This window comes from Balearica regulorum, chromosome 25 (genome assembly GCF_011004875.1).
Source record: "Balearica regulorum gibbericeps isolate bBalReg1 chromosome 25, bBalReg1.pri, whole genome shotgun sequence".
Taxonomy (NCBI): Eukaryota; Metazoa; Chordata; class Aves; order Gruiformes; family Gruidae; genus Balearica; species Balearica regulorum.
Genome location: NC_046208.1, coordinates 5,006,871 through 5,028,057, shown reverse-complemented (window position 1 = coordinate 5,028,057; position 21,187 = coordinate 5,006,871). Strand labels below are relative to the sequence as shown.

At 58.5% G+C, this 21,187-nt stretch overlaps 1 protein-coding gene across 1 annotated transcript in view; it reads left to right on the top strand.

Moving 5' to 3' along the window:
• The window catches only part of GRM4 (glutamate metabotropic receptor 4), a 50,853-nt gene extending 31,945 nt beyond the window's left edge, over positions 1-18,908 (top strand). Inside the window, exons 5-11 of the mRNA XM_075775870.1 lie at positions 282-436; positions 752-892; positions 6,161-6,361; positions 7,273-7,409; positions 7,959-8,894; positions 14,544-14,790; positions 18,020-18,908. Coding sequence (XP_075631985.1) covers positions 282-436; positions 752-892; positions 6,161-6,361; positions 7,273-7,409; positions 7,959-8,894; positions 14,544-14,790; positions 18,020-18,069 — 1,867 coding nt within the window. The 3' untranslated portion in view covers positions 18,070-18,908. The remainder of the gene's footprint in view (positions 1-281; positions 437-751; positions 893-6,160; positions 6,362-7,272; positions 7,410-7,958; positions 8,895-14,543; positions 14,791-18,019) is intronic.
• Positions 18,909-21,187: the final 2,279 nt, after the last annotated feature.

Genomic DNA, 21,187 nt, shown 5'->3' with positions numbered 1-21,187 from the left:
ATGTTGGGTAATTAAGGGGGAAATTCAATTACCAGTCAGCAAATATGCAAACGAGGTGGGAGAAGCAGCCTGTGTGCCTGGGCTGGGGAGGACGGAGGGTGCGGGAGCTGAGCAGCACGGTTTGCTCCCGTGTGTCCATGTGCACCGGGTCGTGCCTGGTGCCGACCGAGTGCCCGGAGCAGCAGATGCAAACAGCGCTGCCCCGTGCCAGCACCCCCGCTTCCATGGGGCTGGGCCCCGCGGTGCCGGCGAGCGCCAGCGCCTGTCGTTTCGTTCCACAGAAGGGTGCTGGAGGCGGCCAAGAGGGCGAACCAGACGGGACACTTCATCTGGATGGGCTCGGACAGCTGGGGCTCCAAAATCTCCCCGGTCCTGCACCTGGAGGAGGTGGCCGAGGGCTCCGTCACCATCCTGCCCAAGCGGGTCTCTGTCAAAGGTAAGGGGCTGCGCTCGCTGGGTTCCCTCAGCTCCCCCCGGGTCGGCTGTTCCCCCCGCCCCGACGGCTTCCCCTTAACCGCGAGGTTTTGGCTGTGAGCGGCTGTTTGCAGCGGGTCCTCCCCGGGTCGGTTTTCCAGCCTGCAGCTTCGCCCGAGTGGCAGCTCGGACACAAACCCACCGCGCTCTTACGTGTTCCTAGACCCATCGCTCACGAGACCCTCCTTCCCCTCTGCCTGGGGGGTTTGGGGCCATGCTAAGCATCTCTCTGCCGTCCCAGAGATTTATCGCCTCCATCCCCCTCTTCCCCGGGCAGGTTTCGACCGCTACTTCTCCAGCAGGACGCTGGACAACAACCGCCGAAACATCTGGTTTGCTGAGTTTTGGGAGGAAAATTTCCACTGCAAGCTGAGCCGGCACGCGCTGAAGAAGGGCAGCAGCATCAAGAAGTGCACCAGTAAGAGCCGTGGGGATGCTGCGGGCGAGCGGCACTGTGTAACACGGGGGGTGTGGGAACAGACAGCCCATAGCCGGCGTTAGGAAAGTTTCGCTCGCTTTCCCCTTACGGCCTTTCAGCTCTAACCACGTCCCGTTGCTCCGGAGCTGCCAGCCCGGCTCAGGGCAGCCACGTGACAATTAATGCTCTGTGTCTGGCGGTCTCGGTTGTGAGCGTGATTTTCTTGGACTAAGCGCCGAAGCCAGGTGGGAATTTGGGGAAGGCTGGAGAAACGCCGGCGCTTCTGCAGCGTGGGGAATGCGGGTGATGCAGAGCTGCGTGGGCACTCGGGTGCCCGCTGGGCTCCTGACGGCAGCAGCTCGCTTAAAAGCAGACAGGAGTGTTGCACAAAAGCGCTTTTGTGCATCCCGATGTGCGGCGTGTGATTCAGGAAGCGTGTGGAGCGTGTTTGGTTTGTGTGTGTGCGAAGGTACGGTCCCCGTGCAAGGGTGCCAGGGCTGCTCCCTCTCGTGCGCGTTTCTTGGACATCTCCCTTCCCTTGGCTCCGTCCTCTGCGGATACAAACCCACCCAGACCTGGGGGGCTTGGGGCCGAATTCCGCGTTGTTTTGCAGTATTTGGACAACTGCCTCTTTCTCACCGTGCGCCTGGCAGAAGCGCCGTTGTCCCGTGAAAGGCGTGAAGCCACCGGAGCATCCTTGCCCCTTGCACGTGCTGGAGCGCGGTGTGCCTGTGCCTGGTTGCAGAGTGCTTTGCCGACGTGCCCCTTTGCTGCTCCGGGCAGGGAACCTCGTCCCGGCAGAGCCCGCTCCCCGGGCCCCTCCTCGCCCCCCCACTGTGCGTTTTTAGCCGTTTCCAGCTCAAAGAGGTTTGCAGGGATTAGTGCAGTAGCAAGGCAGGCGGGGGGAGATCTGTCTCGCTGATAGCGCTGCCGCCGCCGAGGTGATGGTTGGAGGCTCAGGGAGGTGACATGTTTACCGAGAGATGAGAGCGATGCTCTGCCTGCCTGGCACCGGCTGAAGACAGATAACGACGCAGCGGCTCGCAGGCTGCGACGTGGCAGGACGTGGGACGTCTGCGCATCCCCCCCCCCCGTCCCCTTGGGAGGGACGTCTGTGGAAGCCGTGGCGTGCGGGCGGATGGAAAGTTTGATCATTAAAGGTGGTTCTTCTGCCCCCCCTTTCGCTGCTGAGGACAAGAGGGATGGTGCTGCCACATCTCCCCCTTGCAGGCATTCCCCAAACGTCCAGCTGATGATCTGGGGACACCTCTCCGGCCCTGCACGAGCTTTCCAGCACTGCAGCTTCCCCAAGTAGCCTTGTGGCTAATGCACAGGCGTGAGCTCGGTAAGCAGCAAGGGCTTGCAAGAAAACTCGCCCGTGGCCATGGCCTTGGCTAGCTGAGAGCTCCTGATCTTCCCCAATTACATCAAGAAATCCCTGGCACCAGGAAATGCATGAGCAGGTCCTGCAAACCGCTGATCTCTTCATCTTCGTAGTAATGTAGCATTTAAACAAGCAATATTTCAGGGCCAAGGTATCAGTGGAGGCAGCTGAAACCGCGACATGGCAAATGTCCTAGGAACTGTCTTTAAATTACCTGAATTTGTCAGCAAATAAATTATCTCGTGAACGTTTGCTTGGCAGATAAACGGAGAGGGGAAATAACGCACGATGAAGCAAATAACCTGCCTGTGCAGTTCCACGCGCTCCTGCTTCGCACGGCTTATGCAAATGTCGCGTTTGGGGCTGTTCTCGAGAGGGCATCGTACTGACTTTCCCCGTGAGCTTCAGGTTTGGTTGGAGCCCAACGTGCGTGGAGAAATGCTGCCGTTTGCTTGCTTTTCCATCCAAAAAAGCAAAGCGAAGGGTCCCGCCACTGAACAGGACAGCTCCTGGCTCTCGTTCGCGTGTGGGAGAGCTGGGAGGAAGGTGAGGGGTGAGGGGTGAGGGCTGGGCCGGGCACCAGGTTTTGGGGTGATTCCCGCTGGCAGCCGCTCGTGTTGTCCCCAGGAGCCTAGCACCATGTGCGCTCCGTCCCCAGGCTGTCCTGCTGGGACCAGGATTGGGCCAAAACCTGTCTCCTAGCCTCTTTTGCAGCAGGAGCTCCTCAGCATCCTTCTCCACCTCCAAGCTCCCTCCGCCGCACGCGTCCCCAGCCCTCCCGGGTCGGGAGGTTCCCGGGGGGAGCCCGGCCGGGCTGGAAAGGATCCTGGCAGCCGCCGCTTCGTTAGTAATTCACACACGTGCGGATGCAGACGGGGAGGCGCGGGGGTGCTGTGAGTGGAGACGGAGGAGCTGATGGCAGCACCGGGCTTGCCAGGATGATGGGGTGGCAAGGGCATGGGCTCGGGCTGTGTCCCCCCAGCTGCCACCCGCACGGGGACCACAGGATGCTCCCAGGCCCTGCGGGCTGCTCTTTTTCCAGGAGAGCTAATTAATGGTCTTCGTTTGGCAGGGCTGGATGGTAACTCTGCTTTGGAGCAGGGCTGAGGATTTCTCTGCGTGCTCACCTCCGCCTGACCAGGCTGCGGATAGATGCAGAGCAGCAACGTGGGCAGGGAGGAGAGGAGCTTTTATTTGATTTTCCTTCTTTGTTTGTGATTTCTCATATTCTTTTCCTTTTCTGTTTTGCTCCTCTCTGGTCTCTTCTTAATACAGGGTTGGGATTTTTTGTGGCGCTGGCTGTTTTCCAGCACAGCGTGCCCCAGCCAGGCCAACGGGCGAGGGTTTGCTCTGCTCGCCCGGCAGTCAAGATGATAAAAGGCTCCTGTTGGCCGAGGCTGGGTCTGAGCAGGCAGAGGTTGGCCCAGCGATACCTCTGCTCCGCTTTCCTTCCAATCCACCGGCTATCCAAACGGGCGCTGCCAGCCTCGCGGCGAGGGCAGCTCAAGCCCTGGGTGCAGAGAGATGATGCAGCGAGCATCCCTCGCGGGGGGACAGTCCCTGCTCCCCGGATGGGCTCACCCAGCCCATAAACGCAGTGCTGGGTGCTGCTGCCAGCGCCCGTGAGATCTGGAGATTCAGAGGTGACACCATCCCCCAGCTTACTCACTGTGAGCGATTTTGATTAACTCCTGCCGAAAGCCAGCGTGGCGATGTGATGGGAATTGATGCTAATCCCGTCTCATCCACCGCTTGAGAAGATCGCTGCGTCCGTCCTCTGAGGGGTGCCCGCACACGCTCATCGTGCACTTGAAAATTAATTATCAGCCCTGTAGAACGATGCACAACCTAGCTATTATAATCAGCGGGGTCACATCCCTTTTGTGGCCCTAATCTACTGTGAGTTTGGCGGAGATTTATTGTCTCTGTGTCAGGAACGTGCCACCGCGAGCCTTGGCTTCCTGCTCCGCGTTGCCCCCTCTGTGCACCAGCCTAATTCCCATCTGCGAAAAGCAGCTGGGGCCTGGGGCAAGGTGCCCGAGGGACAGCCCCGGACACATCTGCTCCTCTGCTCGGCTTCGGCACCGGAGCCGGCTTCTCCCACCGTGCCGGGCTGATGCCGCTCACCAGAGGGGTGTTGGGGAGGAAAATCCAGCCCTTGCAGCCTGTGCTCAGCAGCCTCGGCAGGACGGTGCCGGGGGTGGCAGCAGGGCTGGGACGTCCCCGCGGGCTCAGGTCCCCTGGGCAGTCTATTACACCCTTTTTTTAAATGGGTAATTATCTTGACAAGATAGAGTGGCTTGTCTGTGCCTTCAGAGATGAATGCAGGGAAAGGCCCGAAGTTGAGGGAGAAGATTAATAGCCCTTGTCAATAATGTGGAAGAAAGGATAACTTGATGGGTTTCGCATGAGTAATCGCCGCATAGTCCAAAAGCATTTTTATAACTTTGAAGGATGGGCTATAAATTCACCTCCCTGATATCATCTTTTCTTGTTGGTCAGTTTGTTATCAATTTGCTTTAGTGTCTTGTCCGTGGCATGTTTCGCTCTCCGTCCCGGTGCACGGACCTCCGGGTGCGTTGGCTCTCAGGGACGTCCCCGCTCGGCGGAGGTTTGCTCCGCGTCCCCGCTGGCTTCGTCCCACCTTCCCGCAGCGAGAGGGAGGGGATCAGCAACCGCAGCTTGCCTGCGCCTTTTCTGTCCCCTGCAGCCACGTAAACCCCTGCCTCGCATCGGGGAGCGGACAGTGGAGCCAGAATTAATTTGGGACACCCTTGGATGGCTTTCTGGGATGGCTCTGCCCCTCCGGAGCAGGAAGGCTGTGCCTCCGGCCCCTGAAGAACTCTCCTTCCCTTTGGCTGTTGCCGAAGGAGCCGCGGCCCGGCGGGGAGCGCGGCCGCGCCGCACAGGCAGTGATGGAGGTGCAGAGGCCGTGGCTCTCCGACACGGTGTCGCCCCATGGGAAATGCTTTCTTAGCCGTAATTAACGGTGTGCTACATCAATCGGTGTCTTTTGCTAAATGATTAACACGTTTCTGGTCCCATCGCGGGCGGTTATGACAGGAGAGGCAGGCAGCCGTCGCTGGCAGTTACCGGATCCTTGCAGGATCCTGCGAGCCGGGACGGCCGAAGGGCTGCGGGGTCAGCGGGGTGGGAGGGTGGCAGGGGGTGACGAGGGGACCAGGGTGACAGGAGGCTTTGGGACTGAGATGAAGGGCACGCAGCCGGTCGTGGATACTGCCCGGGCGGTCCCTGGACACTGCCGGTACAGACTGAGCCCGTGGGAGCTCCGGGCAAGGTGCGGGTCAGCAGTGGGGGTGGGACCTGGGAGTACGGGCAGGTCCCCTGGCTGGGACGCGACATCCCGGGGGGTCTTGGAAGCAGAGCTGGGTGCCAGCACCCGCCTTTTCAGAACTGCATTACCGGGAGGTTGCTGATTTCCCCAGTGAATATGTTTCTTGGCTACACGTCGCCCTCCTGCCCGCGGAGGCCAGCTCACGTACCCCAAACCTTCCCGGCGTGCTGCTCGGAGGGGCTGGCTGAGCGCCGCAGTGTCCCCCCCGGCTGTCCCTCCTGACCCCTCTGGGCAGGGGACACAGGCGACGGGAGGACTTTCAGCTGGCCGAGAGCCCCGGCAGCGCGGGCACGGCCGATGCACCTGCATCGTGGGGCTGGGCTTGGGAGGAGTTTGGGGCTGGTCGAGATGCGTTTCTGCCCTGCTGCTCCTTCCTGGGGCTGACGGGTTTGTAGTGTTGGGAACGGGGTTGGGGTTCAGGACGGGATGAGCGGGTTGGATGCAAGGGTTCGGCTGCAGCAAAAACCTCCCTGTGGGGCACGGCTGGGACGGCAGGGAGATGGCAGCCCCGCTTCGTGTGTATCCACAGACCGGGAGCGGATCGGCCAGGACTCCTCGTACGAGCAGGAGGGCAAGGTTCAGTTTGTCATCGACGCCGTCTACGCCATGGGACATGCTCTGCACAACATGCACAAGAACCTCTGCCCCGGCAAGGTGGGGCTGTGCCCCAGGATGGACCCGGTGGACGGCGTGGAGCTGCTCAAGTACATCCGCAACGTCAACTTCTCAGGTCTGCCCGTCCCCGGGGTGACGGGCTGGGTGTCCCGGGTTGTCCCCTGCTCTGGGTCACACAGCAGCACCCACAATTTATTCACGTTGCTGTTTGGCAGGGGCAGATGAAATAGGGTGCGCTTCCACGCAGCACCCACTGCACTGCAAATGCAGGGTGCAAAGACGGGGCGGGTTTGTTTACAGCAGATCCACAGACGAGGAGGTCTAAGCTTCCCCATCTCCCGGGAGCCTTTGGAGAGTAACCCGGCTGCAGTCCTGCCCTCACCCTGCCGTCCTGCCTGCTCCGTGCTCCCCGTCCGCTCCCCGTGCCCGCCCCCCCGTGCCACCCCCTCGCATCGTGGCTGGCAGAGGTCCCGCTGAACCATGCTGTTGTGTCCTTGTCTGTCTTCAGATCTCTGGAAATGCATCTTTTCCTCTGCTCTATCTCCTTAATAAACATTTTCTGTCTTGTCCTTCTTATTACTTCTATTTATCTCTACTCTGTGATCTCTCTGCAGTGTCTCTCTTATTTATTTTTCCCCCTTGCTTGATTTTTCTCTTCCTTCCTTTCATTAGTGTTTATCTGCACAGTTCACTTGATTTAATTTTAAAGCTGCTTTTCCCCTCTTTCTTGAAAGAAGCAGGAAACCGCCTGGTGTAACCGCGCTCGGTGCCTGGCATCACCCAGAGAGCTCCGGCTCCTGGGGGTGGTCGGGGGGCCGATACCATAAGGTCCCTGCACCAGCTTGGGTTGGGGGTTGGTTTCCTTTTCCCCAATTGCTTCCTCCACCCTGTGCCCACGCTGGCATCGTCCTGGCAGCTTGCGGTGAGAAACCCCACGCCAAGGGGGGAGCACCAAACCAGAGCCCCTTCGACACCATCACCCAGGACACCCCGTGCTGCGGGTGCTGAGCGCTCCCTCTCTTGCAGGCATTGCTGGGACTCCCGTGACGTTCAACGAGAACGGAGACGCGCCGGGGCGTTACGACATCTACCAGTACCAGATCAGGAACTCCACTCCCGAGTACAAAGTCATTGGGCAATGGACCGACCACCTCCACCTAAAAGTAAGGCTGTGGTGTGGCCGTGCACGGTCCGTGCCAAGCGAAGGCAGGTCCTGCAGATTTCTCCTGCACCCACGTAGGGTGCAGCAAACCTGGGGGAGAGCCAGGGAGCCCATGGGTGCAAAGTTAGGCAGCCAAACGTGGGAGGGGTCAGAGGGGAGGGTGTCCCCTGGGTACGCGCTTGTGGTTCGGCCACGATGACCCACCGTCAGTGCGTGTGACCGTGTCCCGCGGGCTCTGGGCATCCGACTTGGCAGCTCTGATAAGGGAAGGAGAAGCCAGAACAGAGCAGAGGGGTTTTCCCAGGGAAGGGGGTACTTGGGTTTGGGTTTCTGGTGTTGAATCTCCCCAAAGGGCCGACGGAGAGCTTCACCGCCTCCCTGTCCCCGGCTGGGTAGGGCTGGGGTCCTTCGTGGCATGTACTGATGGGGCGAGGGGCCGGATCCGGGCAACACCACTGCGAGCAGAGGCGACGCGTCCCCCGTGCCCCAGGGATGCTCAGCAGATGCCCAGCTTGAGCCTCAGTGGGGCTGGTGCCATCTCGCCCTGCAGGTGGAGAGCATGCTGTGGCCGGGGGGCGGGAGCCAGCTCCCCAGCTCCATCTGCAGCCTGCCCTGCAAGCCGGGCGAGAGGAAGAAGTTGGTGAAGGGAATTCCCTGCTGCTGGCACTGCGAGCGCTGCGACGGCTACCAGTACCAGCTGGACGAGTTCCACTGCAAGCGGTGCCACTTCAACGAGCGGCCCAACGAGAACCACACCAGTTGCACCCCCATCCCCATCATCAAGCTGGAGTGGAGCTCGCCCTGGGCCGTGGTGCCCGTCTTCATCGCCATCGTGGGCATCATCGCCACCCTCTTCGTGGTGGTCACCTTTGTGCGCTACAACGATACGCCCATCGTCAAGGCGTCGGGGCGGGAGCTGAGCTACGTCCTGCTGACGGGCATCTTCCTCTGCTACGCCACCACCTTCCTCATGATCGCCGAGCCCGACTTGAGCACGTGCTCCTTGCGACGCATCTTCCTTGGGCTCGGCATGAGCATCAGCTACGCCGCCCTGCTTACCAAGACCAACCGCATCTACCGCATCTTCGAGCAGGGCAAGAAGTCGGTGAGTGCCCCCCGGTTCATCAGCCCTGCTTCTCAGCTGGTCATCACCTTCAGCCTCATCTCGCTGCAGCTCGTGGGCGTCTGCATCTGGTTCATCGTGGACCCGTCCCACTCTGTCATTGACTACGAGGACCAGCGGACTACAAACCCCCACTTTGCCCGGGGCATCCTCAAATGTGACATTTCGGACCTCTCCCTCATCTGTTTGCTTGGGTACAGCATGCTTCTCATGGTCACCTGCACTGTGTATGCTATTAAGACCCGCGGGGTCCCGGAGACCTTTAACGAAGCCAAACCCATCGGGTTCACCATGTACACTACTTGCATTGTGTGGTTAGCCTTCATCCCTATATTTTTTGGGACGTCGCAGTCAGCGGAAAAGGTAAGGGAGGAGGGGGGAGGTCTGGCTGGTGAGCCTGTGGGCTGCAAGGAAGGGGGCAGAGAGAGGCCGACATGTCCTAGGCCAGGAGGGGAGCTGCTGCCGTCCTGCCGGCTTGGGAATCGGGGTGGGAAGGGTTGGTTTGCAAACCTCTTGCACTACCGGGGAGCAGAGGCCACTGCCTCCAGCCCCATTTTCCTTTTCCCATTTTTTGTGGTTTTCCTCACTCTTCCCTTCCCTGGCTTTCCCGTTTCATTTCCTCCCCCTCCCTCTGGATTTCTGTGCCTGCTGGCCCCGCTGCCCCTCTCCGGACAGGGTAGCAGAGGGGAGCACAGGCTGCTGCCACGCGAGCCGGGGGGGACACGAGGCCCCAGGGAGATCCGGGTCCCCGGTGTCATTAGCATCATTTCTGTGTGAAAAAGGGACCGGGCGCTGCCCAGCCGGCACCTTTCCCTGGTGCTGAGTCAGTGATGGAGGCTGGAGAGACGGACCTGCCCTCCGAAATCCCCGAGAGCTGGAAGGAAGGGAGGGCAAGGGCGAAGGAGGGGGAGTCGAGCAACCCCTCGGTGCATCTCCTCCCCTGCCGGGGCGCGCGGCAGCTTGCGGCTTCTCACTCGATTACCGTTTCGCTGTGATTTTAATTACCACCTGTGTGTTTGGCAACACGGCACCCACCACACGTTGCTGGGCTGGACTGCGGCAGGCAGGGTGGCACAGAGCCGCGGGGGGAGCAGGGCGGCTCGGTCCCACGGAGGAGTTTGGGGAGTGAGCGTCCCCCACGACTCCGAACGCGACTTCGCACACGGTGTGGACGAGGCCAGGCCAGATAATCCCAGAGATGGGTTTGTGCTGTAAAACATCCCGCCTGTCTGTCCCGCTCCTGCTCCCCCCCGGCTTGGCGTGGAGGGCTGTCGTGGTGCCAGTTCCCACGGGAGCCAGGCTGGCCCGGGTGAAGCTCCGTGCTCAAGTGAGAGGGAGCGAGAACAAAGAAGAAAATTCTCATGAATGAGGCCAAAATCCCCTTTGCCTGCCAGCCAAAACAAGAATCACATTTGTGTTAAATGCGAACAGCTCACGCCTGCCAGCCCGGAGCTGCTGTGACAAATAAACCTCGGTGTTGCTATTCCCGGGAAATCCCCGGGGTGACCCACCGCCCGGACTCCCTCTCGACTGGGATCATTTCCCCCGAGCGCGTCCCCGGTGCTGCTGAGCCGCTGAAGGCACGGGTTTTGGGAACACCTATTGCGAAAGGGCTGGGGGGGGTTTGCTGGGAAAGACCGGGAGATCTTTTGCTGTGGACGCCAGAGTTTCACCCGTGACCTGGAGAGCTGCTCAGAGCGTGAAACCCCGGAGCTCGAGGAGGCCGGGTCTGCACAGGCACCTTTAACCTTGGCTCAACCAAAAATTCTCTACCAAGCCAGCCCGTGCTGGCTACAAGTGTGAAGGAGAATTAAAGGAAATAAATGGAGCCTTTTGCAGCATTTCCATTTTGATGAGATGGCAGGGGAGATACTAACAAGAAAGCAGGTTTTTTAAGAAATTATTGCAAAACAAAAGCTCCCTTAAAGCCTGCTTAATGTGCTTGGCATACTGTGGGTAATAAAGATGGAAATGATAATGATTGTAGATTATGCGCAAGGTTGCTCACCTCTTCACTGCAGCTTGTCATGGGATAATTTAGGGCTGCCGAAAGCTGGCTGTCAAGCAGCAATTCGACAATAGGCTGTGCCTCACTTCGGGGGCTTGTAATGTGCAGGGCTTCTCTGTTATTAGGCTGCTAACAAGCTGATTAGAGGCGGAAAAAGTGATGTTCCCAACTCCCCTTGGATGCAGCTCTCTTTCTCAAAGCCTGCCGCTGCCTCGGCGTCCGCTGAGCAATCCCACGAGGGGTTTGTGGTGTTTCAGCTCGGCGCTCGGCCGTGGGACGTGAGCTCTGAGCGTCTCCAGGCTGCGGCTGAAGCGCGATGGATGCTCTCAAAGGGGCGGCTGGAGGAACCGAGTGCTTGGTGCTGCCTCGAGGCTTTAGCTGCTGGTTTGCAGACTTGGGGAGAAAAAGGTCAAAAAAGTGTCGTTATGCAGCCTGCACAGAGGATCTGGCTCTGGGATGAAAACTGGGGATATTGGCATCGGCATCGCCCCGCGGCGGTGCTGGTGCTGCCTGGGATGCTCGGCAGGGCCTCCCCAGCCCGCCGGGGGGATCCCCTCGCCATCGCCCCGTTGCTGCCGGGACCGAGGCCCCGCTGGGCTCCGTGGAGGGTCAGCACACCTGGGAAAAGAAAAGCCAGGAGCCTCACCCAGGCCGTCCTTCTCCCCGTAGAGCACGGCTGGAGTTTCGCTCGAGTCCTGAGGATGCTGTGGGGCAGACCCACACCTCCAAACGCTGCCCGGCGCCTCCGCCCCGACCCCATCTGAGCCTGTGGCCAAGGCTGCCTCACGGTCTGGAGGAGCTGGATAAATATCTCCATTTTTATTTTATTTAGTTTTACCTCGTGCCTGCAACTTTGCATGGAGGTGGCATCTTATTATAACAAGTCCCCCAAGCCTTTTCTCAAAGAACCTCTTATCCCTGCCGATCCCAGCGGATTACAGAAATAGCAATAACAGAGGATCTAAAGAAAGAGACAATTTCCTGCACTGATAAGGCGGCAGCTGAACAGCGGTGTCATTGTCTGGTTCTCTGTTTATCGCATTTGCTTTCAGCGAGGGAAAAGAGGGAGAGAGGGAGGAATGAGACGGACTGTCCAGTGGTTTATTTAGCAGTGTTGGATGAGGGTTGAACAGGTTTTCCCTTCCCCGGCACCCACGGCGGTGCAAAATCCCAATTAAAGGCAGAGATTTGCTTTGGGACAACCACAAGCTGTGCAGGGCTCTGCCCTGAGCCTGGGCTGCTCCCTCCGGGGCGGGACGGGTTCATCCAGCCCTGGGGTGAGTCTGGGCACAGCGCCGGGCTTGGGGACCTGTGCTGGGTCCTTCAGGGTTGCCGCGGTCCCTCGATGCGGTGTCATCATCCTGAGTCAGAGGCGGGCTGTGTTCTTTGATCCTCTCCGCGAAGCAGCGGCTGCTGCTGAACCAGGAGCTGGAACTTCTTTATAACTGCAGCGCGCATCTCAAAGGGCTCTGGAGGAAGCTCAAGTGTCGTTAACGGAGGGGCAAAGTGGGGTCCGGGGTTGGAAACCAATTAAGAGTAGGAACTAAAATCGTGAGAAATGGTCATTTTTTGATGTGGCAAAAGGTTAACTGTGCAGTGCTTCACGGCTCTGTTCAGACTCCAGGCTAAAAATATTTCTCGCTGAGCTGACGAGGGGCTTGCTGCGGCATGATGCGAAGCTGCGGAGGTTAGTGCGGGCTGCAGAAAACGGGGCTGTTCCTGGCAAATGCATCATTAGGGTGAAGGTAGCCGCGGTGGCTCTGTGAGCCCCCAAAAGTGTTGCTGGGGTTTGTGGAGGGTTACGAGATGGGGAAGTGTGGGGACCCTGGAGCTGGGGCCACCCGTTGCCTTGGCGGAGGGGAGTCCCCGGTGGCACTGGGAGATGGAGCCCTGACCCAGGCGCGTAGGGGGAAGCGCGCACGGAGACGTCGTGTCTGAGCTCAAGCTCAGCTGCTCTCTCCTTTGCCGAAACGCCTCCGAGTCCCGAGGCACGGGTGGGAGTCGCTGCAGAGGCAGGAAATATGGAAATTGCTGGATTGAAAAGTGAGGCTCCTCTGAAAGGCATCTGCTGAGGACCAGGAGGGCGGGCAGGCGGGGGAGCCGCGGAGGTGAAGGCTGCGAAGCCTCCGCCGTGTCCCACGGGGTGTCACGCTGGTGCCGAGCAGAGTTGTGCCGGTCCCTGGGACAGGGGCTGGGGTGCCTGGAGTTGGTGTCCCAGTGCTGCCCTCGTTCCCCGCAAGTCCAGAAAACCTGCGGCAACGTCTGGGGAGTTTCAGCGGAAAAGAAAAATAGGAAAAAAAAAAAAAAAAAGAGCTGATATTCTGGCAGAGAGATATGTTTTGACTTTCCTTGATGAAATGACATTTTTATTTCCAAAAACTGCCTATATTGACTCTGCGTGCATATAGAGAGAAGGTGGAACAAACAAACCAGCGCATGTGACAGCAAGAGGTTTTATTCTGGGGACAAACAGAACTTTTCAGTTGGCTCAGAACAAGCTTTGTTGCTTCTTTCTTTTGGGTTGAGTTGGACCGCTTTGGGCCCGTGTGTTTGCTTTCTCTGCACGGCCACAGCTGGGACCCGCAGGTCCTGGGGTGCGATGACAGCCCCGGCTGGGACCTGTTGCGTCCCGCCAGCTCTCACTCGTGGGATGGAGCTGCCTCCACGCACCGAGCTGTGTACAGCCTCTGTGCTTGGCTTCTGTCCTCGATCACCTTTTTGCTCTATTGTCTCCAGAAAACGAGCCCCCAGGGTACGTGTGTGCAGCTGGGGACGTGGGGACCCCCTGCCCTCGCTGATGCTGCAGCCCCTGGGCTTCCCCTGGCTCCTCCAGGTCCCGTCACCTTGCATGGCACTAAATCCCATGCGGGAAAAAACTGCAGAAGAAACCCCGGACACCACACGGTGACTGAGCTGTGGGATAAAGTTCAGAAACTGCCTTAAGCCTCCTTCTCAACCTTGTTAGCAGCCTGCAAAACAGCCCCGGTGTCTGAGCACAGCTGGAAAAGAAAAAAAGGTGCGTGCAAAGGTACCTGAAGACCCAGAACGCTCTCCCTGCTCAGCCCGGAGAGACCCAGCACGTGAGCTCCGCGGCAGAGGAGAGGACGGAGCCCTGTGCCAGGAGCAGGGGTGCTGGCGGAGCAGGGATGCTCATGGAGGGGCTCGCCTGCCTGGCCTCCCGCGTTGCTCGGGGGCGAGTGGTGGGGATGGGCGGAGGGAGGGGGTCTCTTTGACTCCCGTTGCCGCCTGCTTCGGATGCCCCCAGCTTGCGAGGAGCCTGCCAAACGCTTTCCATAGAAAAATGGATTATTCTACAGTCAGATTAATGGGCTTTCATTTTGCAAAACATCTGTCACTGTTAGTCCTGGACAGTGAGCGTGAAATTAGTTTTGACTGCAGAAAGGCAACATCGGTGTGTAATATGTGACTTACATGACAACGGCCCACGGAGCCAGCTGGGGAATGGGAATTACCTGTTGAAGGGAGATCGGGGAGCAGAGGGTGCCCCGAGCTGGGCCCAGGGCATGGGTGTCCTTGCTGTGCCCATCACTGCGGCATCAGAGCTCCGGCCCTGTGGCTGGTGGAGCGTGCTGTGGGTGCTGGGGAGGAGAGGGAGGGTGAAGAGGGTGCGGGGGCTCTGTCTCTGTTGATGTTTTTGAGTTGGGGTGCTGGCAGGTTGCTGCTGGAGCATGCGTGGGTGCTGGGGGGGGCTGTGCCAGGGCCCCGAAACGAGTGTCAGGGCACCGGCACAGCCTCCCCGTGTTTGCAGGTGGGGAAACAGCCCATGTGAGCCGGATGCCTCTCCAGGTGCATTTTGACCCATGCAAGAAGTTGAGTCTGATGTTTAAGATCCAATACTGCCAACATTTCCAACCCTGGCTCCCCACCCCTTCATTTATGTACCCACAACGTTTCCACGCGCCCCTGTTTCCTTTCCCAGCTGACCCTTTCTGGATCCTACAGAGCCGTGGTGGGTCTCAGCTCACGCCCTTGTGTCTTTACAGATGTACATCCAGACCACGACACTCACCATCTCGGTGAGTCTGAGTGCCTCGGTGTCCCTGGGCATGCTCTACATGCCCAAGGTGTACATCATCCTCTTCCACCCGGAGCAGAACGTCCCCAAGCGCAAGCGGAGCCTCAAGGCGGTGGTGACGGCGGCCACCATGTCCAACAAGTTCTCTCAGAAGGGAGGTTTCCGCCCCAATGGAGAGGCCAAATCAGAGCTCTGCGAAAATCTGGAAACACAAGGTAATGCAGCTCCCCACAGGGTTTGGGAGCTGGTCCTGCCGGGGACCGACATGGTGCTGGGAAGCCCAAAGCCCTGGCTGGCCGGTGGGCCATAGCTTTGTTGTCCTCCACGGGCTCAAGCAATGCTGGCAGCGCTGCTCCTTGGCACAGGGACATCTCAGCTCCCTCCTGCCCCACGGCTTGGCCTGCCACCCCCCAGGAGCGAGGGCAGCGTGGGAAGGGATGCATCCCACGGGCTGGGGACCACTCTGCTCCCTGCCATGCCCAAAGTCCCCCCGGGGAGGGAGGAGTGCTCTGGTTACCTGTGCTCCAGCCAGGGCACGTGCAGGGATTCCTGGCTCTGGGCGAGGGGACAGCATCATCTGTCTTTGGGCAGGGGAGATTCCCCCTTCGTTAATTTATTCCCACCCAAGAAACGCCATTTTCCGTCACCACAGCCACGTCGCCGAGACAGGACTTGTCCTGCCTCCCTCTGATCGGGATCGCTCCTGGAGCTCCCACCCCTGCACAGGCCCGTTTGCATCATCCCATGGGAAATGCTGCTGGGTGGGTGGCAGGGAAGTAACACCGGAGGAATGCTCATGCTGCTCCTGGGTGACGGGCCGGCTGGGGCACACGGAAAACTGCTCGAACGCCCCGAGAAGGATCCTCATGCCAGCCCACGCTGGGTGCGCCGACCTGCTCCTGGGAAGGCTCTGGTGGGGCTGACGGGGAAAGGTGTTCGGTGTCTGCCTGCGGGCTGTTCCTGCCGGCTGACACAGGGACAGAGCCACTGGTCTCCCCTGGGAAGAGAGGCTGGGGACTAGGGAAACCCTGGAAAGTGGGTGTGTGCCTGTTCTGCGTTTGGGTTTCCAAAAAACAGAGCCTTGCAAGCAGGAAGAAATGGTTGGAGCCAGTGCTGCTGGGGTCCTGTAAGAAGGGAAATCCCATCTGGGCTAAAGCTGAAGAAAACCCTGCAGAAATACAAATGTTCCTCATGTACCAGCAGAGTTTCTGGGTTCCAGCATCAGTGGGATGGAGACCAAACAGCATGTCCATGGAAAGCCATGATTGTCTTTGTAATCCCACGCTTGCTCTCTTTCCAGCCCGAGCTGTTTAATATCCCTTGGCATCTCTGTACAACCTCCGTATCACATCGCTCTGTAATGGCTCTTGCTGGCGGTAGCTCTGTACACGATGTCTCTCCGTAGGCAGACTCTCTGCATAATCGACTCTTTAATCTACCTGTCTGCATTGTGAAGGGCAGCTGCACGGCCAGACGCCCCCGCCACCCATCCTGGAGGTGGCTTTTGTCAGCCGCCATCACAGATCTGAGTGGTCTGCGATCCTACCCAAGGTGGCGGTGGGTAGGGGTCCCTCTGTCACCCCTATTTTGTCTGTGCAAGAGATGCCCCATGCAAGGCTGGGGGTGTCTGTGGGCTCCCCATGGTAAGGGCTTGTGGGAGCATGCCAGCCTTCTCCTGGGCAGCTGCCTGGTGCCAGAGACCCCACGGCATCGTGTCACAGTTGGGATGCTGCAGGAGCATCGGTGTGTGTGACCTTGTCTCCCTCCAGCCACACACGGTTCCTGGCCAGGGCTCTGCCAGCACAAAGGGCTGATACTGGCTTTGCAGCAGGGCTTGGAGGTCTGGGTGCAGCAAGCACCTTGCCCGCGACCTGAACCCAAACATTCCCATATGCTCTCCGCTGCGCTGAGCATCCTTCTCCCCTGTGGGACTCGCAGCAGGAGCCTCTGAGGATCGTACGTGCCGGGAGCAGGGAGAGCTGAGCCTCCCATCTGCCGCATCTCCAGCTCTGATGTGTCTTGCATGGGGAATACGGGAGCTCGGTGTGAACGGGGCTGGCAGCACGCTCCCGAGGTGTGCCAAGGTGGGGAGCTGGGCACGGCATCAGTGCTGGAGGCAGGAGACACGGTGGGGATGTCAGCGCAGGGCTGAGGGGCCGTTTTTCACTCTGTCACTGCTGGGTCACGTATCCTTAAATAAACAACAGAATAAATAATTCAGAGGGCTTTGATATGGGCAGATTGGCTATGAAAACATTGCGGCTAACAAATAGCTCTGTCAGCTCTAATTTCTTATGGCCTATCTAATTGTTATCTGGGAATACCAGTCTGAAATCTGCAGCAAGGTTCATTTGTCAGCGAGGCACCGAGACGGAGGGAGAGCTGCTGGGCGTCCCCTCTGCGCGGTACCGTAGGGATGGTTTTCGCAGAGGACGCATTTGTACTGCTCATGGTGTCTTGGGCTTTGCTGTCTGTCCCAGCGCTTGTCCGTGTCCTTGGCTGGAGGGTGTCCGTGTGTCTGCTGAGCCCCATGGTACCTGGGGACCTCATGGTGGGATCTCTGCAGAGCACCGCGCCTGGCCAAAGCGCTGAGACGAGCCAGGGTGTTGCAAGCTGCCGCTTGCACCTCTCCCTGAGCCGTGGCTGTTGCTAAAAGCAAGTGACGTGCTGCAGCCTCCGAGCCCGAAGGCAGCGGTGCAGCCCCGTGGGGAGCCGGAGGATTTATTGCTATCTGGCGTTTTCCTGGCTCTGGGCCTTGCTGCGGCTCCCCTGGTGTCAGTCTGGGACGCGTGGTGGCTTTGTAGCCATTGCTGCTTCCTCTGCTCTTGTGTTCAGCCCCGTCCCGAGGGCTGGTGCGTCTGGGGAAGCTGGGAGGCGGCAGCAGCCAACGTGCTCTGCTGCTCCAGCACCCGGGCTCGGGGGTCCTTGGTGAGGGATGCAGCCGGGCTGGCTGGCTTTGTGCCACCCGCTGCCGGCGCTGGCAGTGCCCTGCTGCTCCGCTTCCAGCTGCCATGGAGCGGCGTGCAGGGGTGCAGCACCAGCTTGGACCCCGAATCGTGCTCCTGCAGGGCTGGGGCAAGCTGAGCTTTTGGGAACGCGGAGCGCCTGCAGGTTTGTCTGTGAGAAGCTGCTGAGGGAAATGAACAGGAGCCGGAGCACAAATCCCTCGTGACTCCTGTCACACCCTGGGGTCTCTCTTTGGGATGAACTGCCTTTGGAGAGCCCCCAAGGGCTGCCGTGGGGCTCAGCCCCTCTGCCACGGCTCAGTGCCCTCGCAGGGAATGACCCTGAGTGCTGGCGCTGGCCGGATCCAGGAGCAAACCCCACGTCACGTCCCCACCAGCATCTCCTGGCGCGACAGTCAGGCCAGGGTGATGGGACAGGAGCCGGAAAGGGAGGGTGGACTTCATTAATGATACATGTGAGGTTTGTCTCTCTTTCCAGCACTGGCTACCAAACAGACCTACGTCAGCTATAGCAACCACGCGATTTAGCGCCAGCCATCGCAACTGCCTGGCATGGAGGGAGGCTGCGGGTGCCACGACGCGGGAGAGGGCTGAGGCGCATCGCTCGTCGCAGGACGCTGGAAGGGAGCTGGATGGGACGGGGAGGTGGCAGCGGGGGGGGACACGCTCCTGGTGGGGCCGCTGGGCAGAGCTCCCAGGGAAGATGGCGATCAACAGCAGCAAAAAAAATAATTATAAAGAAACAATAAAAATAAACCACCGACCACCGTGACAATGCATGCCTCCCCATGGAGGAAGAGGAACAGTTGAGAAGGGGGGACGTACCGCAGGGAAGAGGTGACGGACTTCGGCGAGTCTTTGGGTTTTTTTTTCTTTATCTTGGCAAAAAAAAAAAAAAAGAGAGACCCAACATTTTCCCTTTTCTGGAATTTGTGAGATTGTTTGTGGTTGTGCAGAACCTTCTGTTTTCTCTCTCTTTTTTTTTAATCCTCCATTTTCTTTTGTTGCTGTCTTCCTCCGTCCCTCTTCACTCCCTCCCCCGTATCCTACCAAATTCTATATGTTGCAAAAAGGAAAAATAAATAAAAAACCATAAAATTTAAATAAAAAACAGACAATAAAATAAAATAAAACCTAGACTGTGTTCAAAGTGCTGATTTCTATAGGTGGTTAATTAATGTATGTGATGACCATATGGATTGAAATGTCTGCTTTATGTACTGACCAGTCAAAAAACAAAAACACACACACACACACAAAAAAAAAAAGTTCAGTGCCTGGATGTTTATGAATTATTCGATGACTGTGTAGAGCATGATCATTTTTATACGAGGAGATTTCTAATAAAAGACCATGGTTTTGCACTCAGCGTTTGCTGTCTCTTGGTGACTGTTCGTTCCAGGCCCCAGGAGCTGACTTGCTTTCGGCTGCCGGGGCAGGTTTTGGGGGCTCCAGGCCAGGACGGGGCTTGGCGTCCTTCCTCTCCAGACCACCCTGCTCCAAAGGGGGGTCCTTGCGAGGGGCGGCACAGGGAGGGGGCAGCTCAGCACCACTCTCCAGCCTGTCCCAGCGCCCAGGGCCTGGAGCAGGACCCGGGCCCGGAGGGGCTGGTTCCTCCTCGTTTGCTCTGCCCCGAGGCGTGGGCTGAGCCGGGGGGGCCGGAGCAGAGAGCAAGGGATTTCCCGGGCCTTTTCCACCCCCTCTCTGCGGAGGCAGGGCCAGCTCCACCCCCCCATCAGGGCCAACCTGGGCTAATTAGGGAGCTCTGAGGCAGCAAAAGCAGCTCTGCCCTTCCTGCAAGGGACGGCTTCCCTCCGGGCCCCAGCCTGGGGCGCAAGGTACGTGGCTGCTCGGGGTCTCGGTTCTGCCTGTTTTGGGGCGGTTTGGTGCGTTTGCTGCTGGTCTGTCCCTGTGCTCTGGGAACGGCCCTTGGAAGGGGGGGTGGTGGTGCCCGTTTGCTGCTGGGTGAGGACAGGGTGGGCCTCACCCGTGGGGGAAGGTGCTGCCGGCCCCAGAGGGGTGGGCTGCCCCCAGCTTTCGGGCAGGTTGTTGCTTTAGGTGCCAAGCAAAAGCGCTGGAGCTGGTGACGGTGTCCTGACCTCGCAGAGGCAACGAGGGTGCTGGGGTGTCCCCGTCCCTTTGCGTGTGTTCCTCCCGGCCAAGGGTGCCCACGCGTTCCCTTCTCTGAGCGTGAGCGAAGTCGCCCCTCAGGTTTGCACGTTTCTAGACCTATTTGTGCGTTAATCGCAGCTCTGCTCTCGCTCCCGTGGGTCGCCCGGGCTGTGCACCCTGGGGAGGGGAGGCCTGGGTGCCCTGAGCACCGTGGGGAGCGTCAGCCATTGATCGGTGCCAGAAGGGAAACACAACTTCCCTGTCAGCACGGAGAGGACAGAGCATGGCTTGAAGGCAGGATTAAAAAAAAAAAAAAAGAGAAAAGAAATGTAATGAAAAGCTTGAAACTTTGATAAGATCATACTTGTCAGAAGAGCTTCTCAGGAGAAAAAAACTGCTCCGTTCCCACCACATCCGTCACTGTCGGATCAGATGTAAAATGCCGCCTGGTTCAGAGGGCTCCCAGAAAACCTGAGTTGATGTCGCTGGTGCTGTTTCTAGCTCTGAGATACTGCTCTACTGTTACAGGCAGCTTTCCACCCCAAAATCTGCCTGATGATGGCTGGAAAGACTGATTCGACCTTAATTACAGCATCCCCTCCCTCCCCTTGCAGTGTCTGTGAGCGGGGATGCTCTGAGTCCTCTGGAGAGGCTGTGGCTGGGGACCAACCGTGCTGCCAGCGAGCAGATCTTCCAGGCTCATCTGTCCTCTGATGGTCCAGGGAATTCTGGAGGGCATGGTGCAGGCACCAGAGCTGGATGGGGTGTGGGAAAGAGGAGACCTGTGGTAGCCAGGTGGTTTACCTGGGAATCAGGGAGCTGTGCTGATCTAACTGCTCTGCTTCAGTAGCTGAATGAACTATTTTTTTCAAGTGCAAATACTTCTTCAAGGTGTTGCTCAGTGCGTCTCTTGTTCTCAAACTTTTCTGACTTCAAACTGCTTCCCTAGAAATGCAGCCAGCCCCAGCGCGCATCCTGCCAGCCGTTTGGGCTGCGCTGCTGCAGGGTCTTAAGGCAAAAAGGCGTGCAGGCAGGAGAGTTGTGCTAACGCGGCTGGCAGCCAGCAGCGCGCAGCAGCTCCGAAAGCTATTGCTTTGGGTGGTGGGGCTCAATGGCTGAGACGGCGCATCGCAAGGGGGTGCTTCTGATGCTGGCTTGAGGAAGACGTCACTTGGCTAAACTTCGAACGTGGTTTCAAGTAGATTCATGTTCCCCTCTTGCATCAGGCCCTATTTAAACACAATAGCTACCCTGATTTCTTGATGGATCTGGTGGAGTGTTAAATCAAAAGAGTCCTCATGTGGGTACTTATTTTGGTGTAAGTGTGCTTTACAGTGATTCAGTCTTATTCCTCATAGACTTTAGCTTAAATGATATAAAGATGCTCTTAAACAGATATGCAAAATATTTGCACAAATCCAGCCTCACTGGTCTCCAAACAGAATTTTAATTGGCCCCATTTTTTCCCAGCTAAAACCTACACTCGCTGGCAGTGTTCATGTGCTAAATAGACTTGTATCCCTCCCAGTGCTGG